Source organism: Euleptes europaea, chromosome 7 (assembly GCF_029931775.1).
Source record: "Euleptes europaea isolate rEulEur1 chromosome 7, rEulEur1.hap1, whole genome shotgun sequence".
In the NCBI taxonomy this organism is placed as follows: domain Eukaryota; kingdom Metazoa; phylum Chordata; class Lepidosauria; order Squamata; family Sphaerodactylidae; genus Euleptes; species Euleptes europaea.
This window is the reverse complement of record NC_079318.1, coordinates 44,066,698-44,083,598: the sequence shown is the minus strand read 5'-3', so window position 1 is coordinate 44,083,598 and position 16,901 is coordinate 44,066,698. Positions and strand designations below refer to the sequence as shown.

Genomic DNA, 16,901 nt, shown 5'->3' with positions numbered 1-16,901 from the left:
TATTGTTTTGTCTTTTGAAAATTTAAATTGCAAGCCGCCTTTGATCTCTTGATTGAAAAATAGTATCTGCATGCAATAAAGAAAGGAAGAAAGAAACCCAGGGTTAAGACCATTGACTAGAAAAAATACATTTACAAACAAGTGTAACAACCACATTCATTTTCCAAGGAACCAAGTTGGCTGCCATGTAGACTGAGTGGCAGCTGGGGTATCCTTTGCATAATATGTGAAATCTAGGGTTGCCAAATTCAGCTTGGGAAATTCCTGGAGATTGGGAAGGGTGGAGTTTGGGGAGAGGAAGCAGCTAAGCATGGATGTGATGTGCCTCTGTTTCTCCTAGACTCTATGGTATACTATGACCCAGCCAAAATGTGTTGTGTGTTTGTGGCTGAAATATATGGTGAAATGGTCTGCGTAAAAGATCTCAAATCTAGGTTTGTAGTTAGTTACTATGGTATACCATAGAGTCAGCCCTCTAAAGTTGCCATTTCTTCCAAGGGAACTGATCTTGGTAATCTGGAAACATAGAAACATAGAGTTGGAAGGGACCTCAAGGATGATATTGCCCAACCCCTGCACAATGTAGGAAATTCACAACTACATCCCTACCGCTCCCCCAGTGACCCCCCTGCCTTGTGCCCAGAGGAAGGCAAAAAATTTCCAGGATCCCTGGGCCAATCTGGCCTGCAGGAAAATTCCTTTTTGACCCCACAGTTGTGGTCAGCAATATCCTGGACATATGAGAAAGGGCCACAAGATCAGTTGTAATTCCAGGAAAACTCCAGACACCACCTTGAGATTGGTAACCATAAATATATCATCCTTAGTTGACTACGGCAGCAATAGCAGGCCAAGAATGGCTCAGTCTAGCCAGCTCTGCATTCTATTAGATGATAGAAAGTTTTGCAGTTGAAAATCTGGCATATTGGTGCAAAGTTCCTGGGAACAAGAATCAAATACCTATAAATATTATATACCTAGAACTTCTAGAAAGCAAATAGCTGCACTTTTTACTTCCATTTCTCTAGTAAAGGCACTCTCGTCCAATAGAAATTGTTTGCTTGTGGAAATAGATTGGAGAGGTAGTCTGGCAAACTTCATTTGGACAACCTTGTTCACATTTATGTTTTACCACAAACTCCCATATCTAGAGGGGACTGAGGAAGTCAAGCAGCTAGGGTAGATGTGGAAGCTGACCCAGCCAAAATGTGTTGTGTGTATGTGGCTGAAATACATGGTGAAATGGTCTGTGTAAAAGATCTCAAATCTAGGTTTGTAGTTAGTTCCACAGTTATGTTTTGCTGAGGTAACAAGATTTTGTGACTCCATATGTTAAATTTGGTAAAAAAAAAAATGCATTACCTAACCAACATTTTTCCTCAATGTACTCACTAAATGCCAATTTTAATGATAATTTTTTTCATTGAATTTTTATTAGAGCTGTCCTTGTTCCCAAAGGGTGGCAAATGGCATCTTTCTCATATTTCAGCAAGAAACCAAGATTGTTTTTCTGGGCAATGAACAATTTGTTAATATTATTTAAAGAAGGGAAACTCTTATCTTTGTTAAATATCTTCATACTGGCATCCATACAGAAATTGTTTTAATCGGTTAGGCAAGACATTGTTTAAAAGCAAATCTGCCCATGTAATTTAAGTGTTCACAGATATAATGGTTCTGGACACTTATCATTCACGACGCCCACAACACCTTGCTATCTGCAGAAATTGCCATTTCCTAATGCTGACGTTCCCACCAGTTCCATAGGTCATTCTGTTTGTAAACAGCAGTGTTTTCTTTCATGTGCTTTCCGATATCACATCTGTCTCACTGTTGACAGTGACGATTGGTGGGGTGATTTAATTTAATTATTAAATACTTTTCCCTAGTACCAGTTACTGATTTTTGTCATCGTTTGGTTTGGTGCGGCCCTCTTTTCTTTTGTTTGATCACTGTTGACAGCCACAAGAGCATGAATATGCGCCTGTAAAACATAAACATTGCTTTGTCAGCCCTCTATATTACGGTATTCTCCCAGGAAACCGATTGAACAACTTTTCCACTTTTTTTCCTTTAGTTAACTTTAATATTACATTTTTATCCTGCCCTTCTTCCAGGGAACTCAGAGTGACAATGAATGGCCCCTCCTTCTTGTCCTTCCCACAGCCTTGTGATGTAGATTAGGAGGGAGTAACCCATATTGTTAGATGGATTTCTGAGGGTTTGAATCCATGTTTCCCCCTTCCACAGTAACCACTACATCACATTGGCTCCATTTTTTTTCTAAAATGCCACTGGCATGCAAAGTAATTCTAGCTACCCAATTCATGGCTTTATGGCCAGGTACCCTTTTGGTTTATGGAAGAGCTTCAGACTATGCAACAACTGGAATAATGGCAAGAGCATAAATGATAGAAGACAATGTGGGCTACTGTTTTCAAACTTAAAAGGTAAAGGTGCAAGCATCGGGTCATGACTGACCCATGGAGTGACATCATTTCACAATGTTTACTAGGCAGACTATGTTTATGGGGTGGTTTGCCATTGTTTCCCCCAGTCGTCTACACTTTACCCTCAGCAAGCCGGGTACTCATTTTACCGACCTTGGAAGAATAGAAGGCTGAGTCAACCTTGAGCTGGCTACCTGAAACTGACTTCCGTCGGGATTGAACTCAGGTCATGAGCAGAGCTCTTAACTACAGTACTGCAGCTTACCACTCTGTGCCACAGGGCTTCTATTTTCAAGCTTAACTTTACAGATAAAGTTGCTTTCGTAAACTTTGAGGTGCCCTGGATTTCACAGACTTGCTTGGGTCAGTTTCAGTGACCATTACAGAATTCTTTACTTAGAGAGGTTTGGTCAGCCATGAGTGTTCAGCCTTTCTCCTCTTTGCTGCTTAGATTTAGCTAGAAGGAACTGCCCCTTTGCCAAGGATATTGTGGGGGTAATATTCTAAAGGAAACTGAGGTGCATCTGTTGCTTCACTTGACCTGGAAGATCTTGGCAATTTCTGGCTTATTTCTAACTCCCATTTTTCAAAAATTTGGTGGCTGCCCATCTCCAAGCATTTCAAGGGAGGCAAAACTAGTGGACAATTTTCAATTGTCAGGGGATACAAGGAGTCTGATTCTTTTTATTTTTTCTGTACTTCTCAGTGGCTTTTGTTTTTTTTTGGATCAGCAGGTCCTGTTGAATTGTCTCTGATTGTGTGCAGTTAGAAACGTTAGTCTCATGGTGATCTTGTCCCAGCCTTTCACGTATGGAAATGTTTGTGCTTTCAAGTTTCCTTTTGACATTTATTTTCTCTTTTGATTCCCCAGTGTTCTGAACCGAACCCCTGTTCATCTGGTCCATGAAATCATATTGGTGGATGACTTCAGCGATGATCGTAAGTAGCTGCTTTAGGTATGAAAATGGGAAAGAGTGGGGGAAAGAGTGTGTTTGTGTGTGCAGAGAATGAACCCTGGATGCTAGGAGAGATCTTTATGAAACTGAAAAATTGAGTAAAAACTAAAGGAAATGCTATCCTGTATGGGATTATTGGCTGTCTCTCTTGATGTCCTCAAGCTGGCAGTCTAGACACTCGGTTTCAGTTCTGTCACATGGAACTAAGATGTATATTGTCAAACTCCTTATTACTCACCCCACTTTCCTTTTGCTAATTACTTGTCCTGAAAGCCTGTGAAAGTAATAAAAATGTACATGGCTCTCTTGTCTTCCCACAGCGGATGATTGCCACTTGCTGGTCAAGTTACCCAAGGTGAAATGTTTACGCAACAGGCAGAGAGAAGGTAAGAGTTTGGTGGCCAAGCGACAATGAAGGGGAAGGGAGAAGGGAAATGGCAAACTAAGTGGCTGTGCTGGGGTGCTGTGGTTGTAGCAGGCCTTGCTTATCTTCTCCTTTGTCCACCTACCCCAGAAAGAGCTTCAGGTGTTAACATGGTTTCAGACACTCCAATTACTCTGAGCTTTTCATCCTTCTCAGAAAGTTTATAACAATTGCATCTCAATTTCTTCATGAATAGGGTTTTTTTTTAATGATAGCATCAAATGATAAAAACATACAGTGCAATCCTAAGAACACTTCCCTGGGAGGAAGTCCCAGAGTAGGCTTCAGTAAGATTCAGAGTAGACCTGTTTAGGATTGCATTGATAGGGTCCTTTGAGAGAATCTCCTGACCTGTCTGAGCCGAGGATGTAAAACAAAATGTCACTTCCTTAAATAGTTTTGCATCAGAGCCAATTTAAAACTGTGTTGTGTGCTCAGATTAATTTGTGCATATTGTTTGGAATCTCAGAGGTACACTGATGCCCCTGCCATTTCCTTCTGTTCAACAGATAAAGGGCAACCAAGTTATCAACTAGTCTGAAGTCTTCCCTGTACCAAGGGAAAGCTGAATTAATAGGTGATTGTAGTGGTTAATGTTACAAGTGAAATTAGGCAAAGACATTATTCTTAATACCAACCTGATTGATAACTTTGACAGAGATATTCTTATACTGCTCTCCTCCAACACTGTAACCATCACTGCAACACCCCCTCCCCCACTTGCCACTGCTAACCTGTGATAACGACTCTGCTCACTGCCTTTCCATTAGTCCTAGACTGTTCCAGATTGTTTCCTGCACTTGTCTTTATGGAGAGAGAAATGCAGAGGTCTCTAAAAGATGCACATGTGCTATCTTTCTCACTCTAGACATTCTAATATGTGGATCTGGATTAACACACCATTTCTTTTCATGAAATGTGTGGTGCTGAATGTGGGGAAGCTTCAGTTTATCAGTTATACACACTGCTCTGCTTAACGCGGGACTCTTTTATGGCCAGTTTTCTCTAATGAACACTCCATGTTATGTGGGAGATTCATGACCTCAACTCCCATCTTGTTCCACAGTGTTAAAAGAGGCCACATGAGGAAGTGACTTGGATTGCAGCTGTGTTGTTGAGGCATCAGGGGGAAGGGGGAGTCAGTTAACTCATGCCACCCATGCTATTTTCCCAGTATAAATGTACCCCAGCTTTCTCTTAGCTGCATATGAGACCCAGGAAGGTACCAGTCTTCTCTCCTGCCCCAGCTAACAGCAGATGGGAGGCATTTCTGTCAGGACAATGGTGCCTGCAGAAAAAGTTGAACCCAGCCCCCACTCTGGCCCCTCATCTCTGAACCAAATCCCATTCCCAGCAGATCTGGAGATCCAGTCATGCACCTCCCACATAATGACTCAGAACCAATGACCGCCTTCCACATGTGTGTGTTTTTTCCAGTGGCAGTGCATGTTGGTTCCTCTGCCACCTGTATTTCTGTTTGCACCAGACTCATTGAAAACTATTGATATTGCACAAACAGACAAGCTAGCAGTAGAGGAAGCAAGCTGTTCTTTGGCCAGGGTGAAGTATGTACACAACACGGTCATATGATCCATGCCAATGTCTTGTTTGACCCTACAGCTATTCTGCTTTCAGCCATTTACAGAGCCAGTTTGAAAATAAGTGGGAAAATAACACATGATTGTAGTGCTACTTAGCGAAAATGAGAGGAGTGCATGGAAAGATGTAAATGTTATCACTTTAAAGTGTGCCTTGAATTAAGTAATCAATAAGGACTCGATTGAAGATGTGTAGTGCTTATTTATATTTATAGAGGCAGTTTAAAATCATAACTAAGCAGTCAGCGGGGTCCCATTCAAAATGAAGTCATTATCAAGTATGAAGTATCCCAACAGGAGGGACAGCTCCCCTCTACCAGTTTAGAGTGAAGTAAAGCAAGGCAACAAACGTCGTCAAGTATCCATACCTTGCTGTGAGTCAGTGTAATATACGAGGCAGTAAAATATGTGATACTGTCTTTTAGGGGGGCTGATCATGGAAATCATGGCAAACATCCCCTACACTGAGGTTTTCAGAAATCACATCTGTGCATGATGCTGCACAGGCACGAGCTCGACAGCAGGCCACACATTTGGGTCTACAGTCCCCTTCCTAGGTCAGCCTTGCTTAAACAAGTTACCGTCCTTCCGTAGACGGAATATAATCAGTAGGCTCTTGTTGCTCAGAATTGCTTTTATTTAGCAGGGATGGATATCTTCAGAGGCTGCACAAGGCAAGGAGGCAGGAAGCAGGCAGTTCATCTCTGAGGGAGGATCAAGTGTCACTTGGAACCACCCTGCTGCTCGTCCTCTGTGGCCATTCCGATGACACCAGTTTTGCAGAGTTCTGTGCAAACATTTCAGGGGCAAACTATTTTAGCAAGTGTTCAGGGGCAAGCATTTTTACAGGCCAGATTTTAATGGGGCTCTCAGGACCCACAAGAGATCCCCCGAAGAGACCCCTTTTTTTGGTGCTTATTTGCTTCCCTTTCAGCAGCTGCTTCAGCACCATTTAAAAAGAAATTAGTTCATCAGCTGGCTTTATAATCCAGCCCGTTCGGGATCATGTAGCCTGTGTGAAGCCTGGCCATGAAGCCAATCAGATTTGTCTAGTGATGACAAGAAGTCAAATCTGAGGGAAGGAAGGCAAGGCTTCCTCACTGCAAGTGTGCGGACATTTTTGCCCTGCTTTGCAGACACCCGTCCACAACAATTAAATTTTTACCCTACCCTTCCTTTAAGGAGCTCTGGTGGCATACATGATTCTCCCCTCCTCATCCTCTTTTGAGTTATCCTTACAACACTGTGAGGTCGGTTAGGATGAGAGATCCCTGGCTTTTTGGCAGGTTGAACCTGGCTATCCCATTTCCTAATCATAGAATCATAGAGTTGGAAGGGACCACCAAGGTCATCTAGTCCAACCCTCTGCACAATGTAGTCCATCTCTGTAACCACTATAGAACACTGGCTCATAGCAAAACAGTAATTTTTTTTTTTTGGGGGGGGGGTGTCTTACTAGGATTGCATCCCAGGCCATAAATCTCATGTCTTGCTTTTGGTGCTAATTTTACAAGCTATTTTTTAAAAATGGTTTCAGTATGGAAGATAGCAACCTTAAAATGACAGGCCTTCACCAATGCCCTTTTCCATTCCTGGAAAGAAGCAGAGAATTCTAGGCAAATATAACATGTATTTGAAAAAAAAACTTTTCATGTGATATAACATGTTTATAATGCTTATACAGCAGGGGTGGTCAGTTGGAAATGGATGGTACAATGTAATTGGATTCTTATCCCAAGAGCGCAATCTGAATTATGTTTTCCAGTTCCATTCTGATTTGGGTTTACAAAGGCAGAAGAGAAATAATGTTCTCTTCTGAACTGAGCTTGAATATATTTTAATTGTTACTGGGTTTGGCTTGATTCCCATAGATATTAATTGCTTTGCAACTGCAAACCACGTTCATCAGGAAAGCAGCAAGTATTAATTACCGGTCTCCATCTAGTTCTGATTAGAGGCATTCCTTTTGAAATGGCATGGACATATGGCATTGCAGTAAACTAATGGTCAGTAACTGGTAGCAATTGAGATAGTGTCTGCCTCCACACCCCCTAGCTGCCTTCCCCCATCTGTCTCTTAGGAAGGGTTATGGCTCAGTGATAGAGTATCTGCTTTGCTTTATATGCAGAGGGTCTGAGATTCAATCCCTAGTAACTCCAATTAAAGGACCTCATGTTGCAGGTGTTAGGAAATATATTTATTTCCCTGAGAACCTGGAGGGTCACTGGTAGTCAGTGAAGACTGCTGAGCTGGATGAGTCAATGGTTTGGCTCAGCAGAAGGCAGCTTCCTTTGTTCCTTTTCTTCTTTCTTGAAAAGAAAATGCCAGTGTTGTGTATTGGAGTGGTTGGAGTGGTGGAGTCTGATCTGGAGAACTGTGTTTGATTCCCCACTCCTCCACATGAGCGGCGGAAGCTAATCTGGTGAACTGGATTTGTTTCCCCACTCCTACACACGAAGCCAGCTGGGTGACCTTGGGCAAGTCATTCTCTCTCAGCCTCACCTACCTCACAGGGTGTCTGCTGTGGGGAGGGGAAGGGAAAGTGATTGTAAGGCGGTTTGATTCTCCCTTAAGCGGCAGAGAAAGTCAGCATATAAAAACCAACTCTTCTTCTTCTTCTTCTTCTTCTTCTTCTTCTTCTTCTTCTTCTTCTGTTAGAGTGTCAGACTAGGGTCTCAGAGATCTGAATTTGAATCCCCACTACCATGGAAGCTTTCTAGGTGACCTTGGTCAGTCACCCACTCTCTGCATAAACTACCTCACAGGGTTTCTGTGATGATAAAATTGATGAGCAGAGAACGATGTAAGCTGCTCTGAGTTCCCATTGGGGAAAAAGGCAAAGTATATATGAATGAATGAATGATGAATGAATGAAAGAATGAACGAACGAACAAATAAACGAATGAATGAATGAATGGATAAGTAAGGAGTGCAAGAAGGAGATGCCAATGAGAGGAGGAGTTCTGGTTCGTTGTTTATTTCCTTTCTACCCACATTTCTTCTGGGGAAGTATAATAGGAAGGTGGATTCAAACCAAGCTTCACTACCAAGGGGAAGAATCCTCCTGTTCCTGGTGGTTTCTGATCTTCACCTCGCACCATCTTTCTTCCATGGTAACCATACAGGAAGGAAGACCACATCTCAGTGCCCATGTTATTCTTGAGGCATGGGACCTCTACTCTCTTCTAAGTCATCAGGGAACCAGGAGAAGCCCAAGACAATGTGGGAGAAGCAGCTACTCCTAAAGATTCCTTCTCAAAGATACAGGGTGGAACTGCAGCAGGGATTCTTACTATATGTAATCCCAGGGTTCTCACTTCACTGTGGTGGTGAAGGGGGGAGTCAAGGTGCAATGGCTCCCATTCCACTGGGGTAATATGAATCCCAATCTTAAAATGGGGTTGTGCTAGGAAAAGGAGGTAATCTCCCTTCATTAGGACCCTCCAGCTTGTCTTTCTCCATAATTAGGGTTGCCAGCTCCAGGCTGGGAAATACTTGCAGATTTGGGGGGCATAGCGTTAGGAGGGTGGGAGTTGGGGAGGGGCAGGATTTCAGTGGGATATAATGCCATAGAGTCCACATTCCAAAGGAACCATTTTCCTTAGGGGAACTGATCTCTGTTTCCTGGAGATCAGTTGTAATAGCGGGAGATCTCCAGCCACCACCTGGAAGCTGGCAACCCTATCCATAAGGCTTTTGCGGAAGAGAGAGTGAGACATTGGTGATGATGAACAGAGACTCTTCCATGTCACTGGTATACTTCCCCTCTGACACGCACTCCTCTGATTCCAGAAGCCCAAAGGGCCCTCCATTCTTCACTGCCACCTCCGTTCCCATTAGCCTGTAGCTAAATAGTGTTGTAGGGCATCTCTTGACAGTATTTGTTTGAGAATATGATTTATTTTTCAAAAGTAACTAATTATTTGTGTTCTGTGTTCAGGGCAACTTGTAATTTTTGTATAATACAGACATTGTAATGTTGGTTGAATTGGTAACTTAATCAGTTAAACACCCCACAGTTAAATGAGTTTACTTGAATGGGAAACTTTAAATCTGTTGACATGCCTAATTTTCTTGCAGCCTTTATTAGTTTGCCTACCTGAAATTTCTGTTATGGCAGCTGGAAATTCATTTCCGTAGGTTATTGTACTGTGAAATCAACCTTCACCAGTAACCAAATTCTGCCAGTCTACTTCACAGAACTGGAACATTATTAAAACTTATCCCATGCTGCCCCTTACGGATCCTTTGGGGGACCACCCATACTGCACATGACACCAAACTCCTGTGCCTTCCTTCAGGCAGTCCTTGGATATTACATCCTGACCCTTAACATGTAGGCTCAAACCTGGGTATAAAAATGGCAAAATATACAAATGGGATTCTCAGTTATGAATTGTGCTCCTAAATATAATAGCTGAGTGTCTGGCAGAAAACATAAAACCAACAATCCAGAGAAAATTGCTCTCCCTTTGATGTGGGGCTAATCAGTCATCGGAATGAGTGTGCATAAATAACATTGATTTTGATACATATGTAATTTCTTATTTAAACCCAGGGATTTTTATGGTCCAAAATGAAGAGATAACATATGAATCTACCATAGCAGGCAAACAAGATATGGTGGAATGTAGATCATGCTGAACAGGGGGGAAATGGGAGGCAGTTTAAAATGCATTATGTGGGGGGTTTACTAAGCACTATCATTCCCATGCAAAAAAAGCTTTCCCCCAGCCCTTCCAATGGGGGAAGAAGCTGTTCAGGAAAAGCACAGGGAAGGGACATTTTCTGTGAGATCCATTTCTGGTACACAAATCTGCAGTTGCTATCAAGTCGATTTTGCCCCTAAGTCCCATTCAGTTCAATAGAACTGGAATCCATTCTCGTGCAATCAGAACCATGGACAGAGGGTTGATTCACCAAATTCTTTTAAGAGTTTTTTTAAGTAGGTTTTTTAAGCTCTTTGGAACATTCCATAATTTATTTACTATGGAAGGAGGAGGAGGAGGGTTGGTTTTTAATATGCCACCTTTCTATACCCTTTAAGGAGAATTAAACTGGCTTACAATCTCCTTCCCTTTCCCTCCCCACAACAGACATCTTGTGAGGTAGGTGGGGCTGAGAGAGTTCAGAGAGAATTGTGACTAGCCCAAGGTCACCCAGCAGGCTTCACGTGGAGGAGTGGGGAATCAAACCCTGTTCTCCAGGTTAGAGTCCACCGTTCACTTCACCATGGATATGAACTAAAGAGGCCTGGACTGAAATCCCTGCTCAGCCGTTAAACTTACTTGGAGGCACTGGGCCAGTCAACTGTAACTTAGCCTAATTTGCCACACTGGGGTGTTTTGGCAGGTAAACTGGGGAAAGCCCCATATGTGCCCATTTTGAGTTCCGAAGGCAAAGACCAGGATGTAGACCTGTTAGATCAGCAAGCCTGCCAATGTGCAATAAGCTGAGCCAAACAGTGTTCAGGTGAGCTAGGTAAGCAGCTGCTTTGCTATACATGATTCTTCAACAGAGATTCACAAGACCTGTTCGACATGCATGTAATCCACATTGTATGGAACGACTCTAATTCTCCCAAGGTCTATGACTGTGAGTTCAAACTGGCTCTAAGGGAGAGAATGCTAGTAAAGATGTTCAAAAGGGCTCGGAACTAAAATAGATTCTCTCCCACCCCCACCCCCATTCTTGAAGGGATTGGTCTATTAATACATCCAGCGAGTCTCAGCTGCAGCTTATTAGCCAGAAAATTAGAACAGGCAAAACAAAGCCCGGGGTCTTCTTTTTAAAAGCTGTTTGTTCTAACGAAACAGACGAGATCGGCTGATGCCGCTTCTCTGGGAATTTTTTTTGATACATTTAATTAAATTGTATTTTAAAGATTAAGTAGATACATACAGAGGATGCGTATCACCACTGCAGGCTCCAGGGGCTATTACTGGCAACCTTTTGGAACAGTATTCCTCCCAATCCCACAGTCTAAATTAATGTTTTCTAACCTTTGTTGGCAGGAATAATAAATAAAAATCAATAATTGCATTTATTAAAGGCCAAACTACATGAGCTCGTGGAAGGCCCTGTATGGTGCCTTTATGGCTTTCCTCATGGAACATATAACATGGGGGATTTAGATCAGGAAAATGGCATGGTGTCAATGTATGGTGTCACTGTTTACCCAGTGCCATTGAGTTGATCTCGTGCCCCCCTCCCCATTCCCTCCTCATGTGGATTCCAACTTTTTTTTAAAAAAATGGGAGACTTGATTGTGGAACTTCGACTGTACATGCAGTTTGGCATTAAGTGAGTGCAGGTGTTTGCAAGTACGTACTCTAAGGTAGGATTGTAAGCGGAGAAGGGTGCTTAGTTTCCCTCTCTGAGTCAGATTCTAGTTCAGTTAAATTGCTATAAATTTAGAGTGCTGATTTCAGTTCACTCTGTAGTGTTTTCTCCCTAACCACTGCAGTCTAGTTTTTGATGCTGGGAGTGGTGACTAGCACAGCATAACTAAAACCAGAATAAAAGGGTATATCCTAGATGGATTGCTGTCCTTGTTCCACCCATAAACATACACCTAGGGTTGTGCCTATCGATAAACCCGAACCAAAAATAAACCCGGAATTAGCCATTTCGGTAAATTTCAGGATTCAGGTTTACCAGATACCAAAACCTGGGGATAAAGCCGAAGCTGAATAGGTGATTCCCAAAAAAGTCATGGCATGGCTCTATACTTTCTCCCCTTTTTCTTTTTTTTTGGGGGGGGGGACACTGGTTTTGTTAGGGCCCCATAGTTGGGGACCTTTTGAGATAGGGTTATTTAAAAGACGGGGCTCACCCAGTCCTGTCTGGAGGGATATACCCTCCAACTAAAAGAGCCGGCTTCAACATCCCCCCACCAGCCCCCCACCAGGCTTCCGAAGGAGATTTCTTGATCCACATGGATGAGCAATCTCCTTCAGAAAGCCCCCGTGGTCATGACTTCAGCTCTGATATCACCACTATCACCCCATGATATCATGACTTCGGCTCCGATATCACCACCATCACCCCATGAAAACCTGTTTTTCCAAAAGAAGGTTGCCCTGAGTGCTTCATTTCCCTGCACTGTGACCATCTCTTGGAATCAGATTTTTTATGACCACAATAAAGGACTGCTCACAGGATGTCATTTGCCACCAAAAGGAATGTTTTCCATGCCTTATTTCACTTGCATTTAAGCCTTTTTCCTCTGTTTGGAAGCTCATTTGCATGGACATCATGCAAAGCGACCCAGAAATGGAGGCAGCCCCCAGACTTTGAGATGCCAGCTAGGCAATCGGCTCTTTCTGTCAGCCCTCGGCAATGTTGAGCTTTTGAACCTGAAAACCGATGGATAGCTCGGCTCTCAAATGCCTGGAGGATGGGGGCAACCACTTTGTGGGCCCATAAAATTGGACCCCTTGTCCAAATGTTCACCAAACTTTGGTGACCATCTAAGGAGTGTCCCTTGCAGCCATGCTGCAAATTTGGGGACTCTACCTCCAACAATGTCCCCCAGGAGCTTTGAAAAAATCCCCATATACTATAATGCGCCCAAATTTTTCGGCAAACCCAAAAATAAGCTGAATACTGAAAATTACTGGTATGGGTATTTGGCTTTATTTGGGGTTTACCCCCCAAAAAATCAGGCCCAGTAAACTTGAAATTTACTGATTTTTAAAAAATTATTATTATTATTATTTTGCATAACCCTATATACACCCCTTTGGCATTATCACTTTGGGAACAGAATGGAAGTGAGAACATTAGGTATTTGGCCTGTTTATTTGGTATAAATTTGTTGTCTAGCTTTTTATGGATTTTATAAGCTACTTTGAAGGCCATATGTATATAATGCTGTTTAAAACAACTGCAACCAATTTTAACTTGTTTAAATAAAGAATAACTTAAACACCCCCACCATTAAACTCCATGCACAAACAGCTCTATCAGTATGCAACTTCAACAGCCAGAATTGTGTATGCTAAACATTGGAAATCCAATACAATTCCAGACATTACAGAGTGGATTAACAAACTCTTTGATTTCACTTTGATGGCTAAGTTAACACAATTGATGAATCAGAAATCAATTGAAGAATTTGAGTTGAAATGGCAACTTTTTTACGATTACTATTCAAATAGCACATAAATATTTAAAAATGCCAGAAAGTACTTGTAATGAGAATTTGTATTGAAGTATTAAGAGTATGGTATGTTTAAGTTACTTGAACGAGTTTTAAGGTGCTCTAGGATATAGAATAAGAATTGAATTTTTGATAAAACTGCTATCTTCCCTTTTTAATATAGTTTTTGTTAAGGCTCAGAAAACAAAGTCTGTTCTATTTTGCTTTTTACCTCCCCCCCTCTTTTTCCTGTGCCCTTAATTTTTAAAATAATAAAAATAATAATTTAAACAGAGAAATAATATTGTGGCCATGATATCTTGTGGGTTGTCTCTATGCCATCATCAAATATTCCTGTTGGCCTCAAGACAAACTACTTGACTGATAAGGCTTCGGGTCAATTTGTCCAGTGGGCAAGCAATGTGGGTATGCAGTTCTGAACAACTTCCATGTGGCAATCATGGCTGACACAACTGTCTTGCACAAAAAGCTCTAGATCTTGTCCACTCCATGTTTTATTTCAGGCTTTGATTATAAAACGTATCTTAGGAAGAAAGCCAGGTGCTAGCAACATCATGGTGACCTATGAGTTGGAAAGACAAATGTTATCTTCCTGTTTTCCCTACAAAGCACATTAACTTGTGAAAGATTATGGGATCTCCTTCTGTCAAAATTTTCAAGAAAGCTGTGGATTGGTCTCCTGTACTTTGGAAACAAGTTGCCTGAATGACTCCCCTATGCCTTTTTTAAAATCTAAAATTCCCTATCAAGGCTCTCAACCAGGTCACACCAGAGCTTCCTTTATAACAAAGTCATCAATTACATTCCAACAAACCACCAGGGGAACACAAATTTTCACTGTTTTCCTCCCCCAACCCTGCCGCCCTTTTCAATCCCTTGGAAAATTCTTCTTCCCTTTATATATTTTATTTATTTATTATTTCTATTTGTTACCCTGCTCTTCCCAGCCAAAGCTCCTCTGACAGAAGAAAGCAGGAGACAATTTTATGCCTTCCCCACCCCTCACAGGAGGCCCCCCCCCAAAAAAATATATATATATATGTGACTGTCCACATGGGTGCTGTGACTCCAGGAATAATTCTTCTGTGGGGTGGGGGTAGAAGAATCCAGGGAAAATCTGCACCTTTTCTGTTGGTGGTTTGTTAGTTACTAGCCAGTAACTAACAAACCATTAGTTACTAATTTCATTAACCAAAGTTGCCACTCATTCCAAAACTGAAAGAATCTCTTTATTTTTTTCTCATCCTTTATTAAAAGAACATACCAAAAATAAAACTTTAAGCAAGCATGACCTTAAATCCCATCCCCAGAGATTGTTTGCCCGTCCTGATTAAAATTACTCCCCACCAATTAATCAGCTAACTTAAGTTGATAAATTTATTAATTGACGTTTGTACCTAACTCCTCCATTTGCTTCCAGGCATCTTTGGCTAACCCCCAAGGAGAATATCACCTATTGTGAACAATGGAACAAGAAACATGCACATGTTAAAAGATTTCCACTGTTTGAGGAAGTGATAACAATCTGGGTACAGCAATTCAAATTGTGTGGTTTATGCTTCCTCACTAGGACATTTTGCCGCTGTTTTGAAACCATTTTCAGGAAATTGTGATAACTGTGAAAAAGGTCCCTAAAAGGTTTCACTAGTCTTATTGGCCGTTTTGGGGGTTCCTTCAAAATTCCTGAGATTTTCCCCCTACATTTGTTTTAAACGTTGCTTTAGATAAACATTTATGTGGCAAACTCTACTTGTGTTTGATTGTTTTGTGCTTGAGGAATTGCCTACATTCTCTCATGCTCCTATGAATGTGATGCCCTCCTCTCTTGCTTTTGCAGTGACACCCGAAATAATTAAGGTTGGCTATAATGGCCAAAGAATGTTCATGTAGGCAAGCTCTTTCCTTATGTCCATTTGTGATGTTGCAAAGCAAAAGAGGCATGAATCAAAATGGAAGGGGGACACGACCTGACCTGGACTTTGGAGATGGAAGGAGTGGCATGACGTGACCTGAGGAGGTGGCTGAAAGTGAAAGGGATGCGCCCCAGCATGATTAGCAAATAATTTTCTGCTTAGAAGATCAAGGAGCCAATCAGATTTGCACTTGAGTGTGTGTGTATTTTCACAGGTTTGATCCGATCCCGTGTCCGAGGAGCAGACGTGGCACAGGCAGGAGTTCTGACTTTCTTAGACAGTCACTGTGAGGTGAACAAGGACTGGCTGCTGCCTCTTTTGCAGAGGATCAAAGAGGTAAGTGTACTGTGAAGCAGCTCTGCAGGACCATTTCTTTCTCAGGTAGCAGTGTGTATTAGTTCTGCCCCGTGGTGCTTTTTTGTTTTGAAACACGGGAGTGACTTGCAAGAGGCCAGAGGAGAGGAAGTCACAGCACAAGTGGCCTTTTGAGGCTGAACAGTACAGTAGAAACAACATCGCCTTTGAGAAATACTGTCTAGGAGAAGGCCCAGATCATGCCTTCTCTCTGAATTCCTGCCTGAACTGGATACAGGTCCACATGAGGCAGACCAGGAGATCAAACAGATGGAAAGAACATCCATCAAAAACACAAAATGCTGTGATATAAAGGAGGAAAATGCTGCCTTGTTTTGTTCCAACATGTTCTGAGGTCTATTATTTTACAACAGATGCAGTGTTTACCATTACAATGAAGCAGCTGGACAGTTTCGGTTCCATTCTTGATGCTGGTGGCTGGAAGCTTCCTTATCTAGTGATACTTCCCAAGTCACGGCAGTAGATCTATTCAAGCAAAGCAGTGACCGAACAGATGGACACCCCATCTCAGTTGTCCTAGGAACAAAGTCACAGATCGGACCCAGTATGAAGAACCCTACTGCAGAGAGAGCAAAGGAAGGCCCATCCTGCGAGTGTGCAAATTAAGTTAGCAGAGCCCCAGGGCTTCTCTTAGAGTTGCTGAGTGGTACAAGGGAAATAGGCGGGTATGGCTCCAGCCAAGTTTTTAATTAGGCCTATGTTCAATTCCCTGTGCTGAATGATTTAGGGGAGTGATGGCTCTTTGAATAGGGGCTGAATTTAATTTCATGCAAATTAAGCTTTAATAAATTGATTTAATAGGAATTAAATCCCACTGATATTTTTTTTGCAGCAGACAATGGCGTTCTCGTTCTAGTCAAGACAGAAACCTGAGATTAAAGTACTAGCATAGTATTTCTCAGCGACAGAAAAGCCCTAGCGTTATGACCTCGTAGCTTTTCCATGAGGACTGGGGACACGTGAATACCTGCCTCTGACAACAAATCTAGTAGCTTTGGGGAACTCCCTTTGCTCCTCCTGA

The 16,901-nt window shown here is 42.1% G+C and overlaps 1 protein-coding gene across 1 annotated transcript in view; it reads left to right on the top strand.

The window, feature by feature from the left end:
* Window positions 1-16,901, top strand: part of GALNT14 (polypeptide N-acetylgalactosaminyltransferase 14) — a 275,068-nt gene that overhangs the window by 207,372 nt on the left and 50,795 nt on the right. Inside the window, exons 4-6 of the mRNA XM_056852619.1 lie at window positions 3,322-3,389; window positions 3,727-3,792; window positions 15,720-15,841. Of these exons, the coding sequence (XP_056708597.1) occupies window positions 3,322-3,389; window positions 3,727-3,792; window positions 15,720-15,841 (256 nt within the window). The remainder of the gene's footprint in view (window positions 1-3,321; window positions 3,390-3,726; window positions 3,793-15,719; window positions 15,842-16,901) is intronic.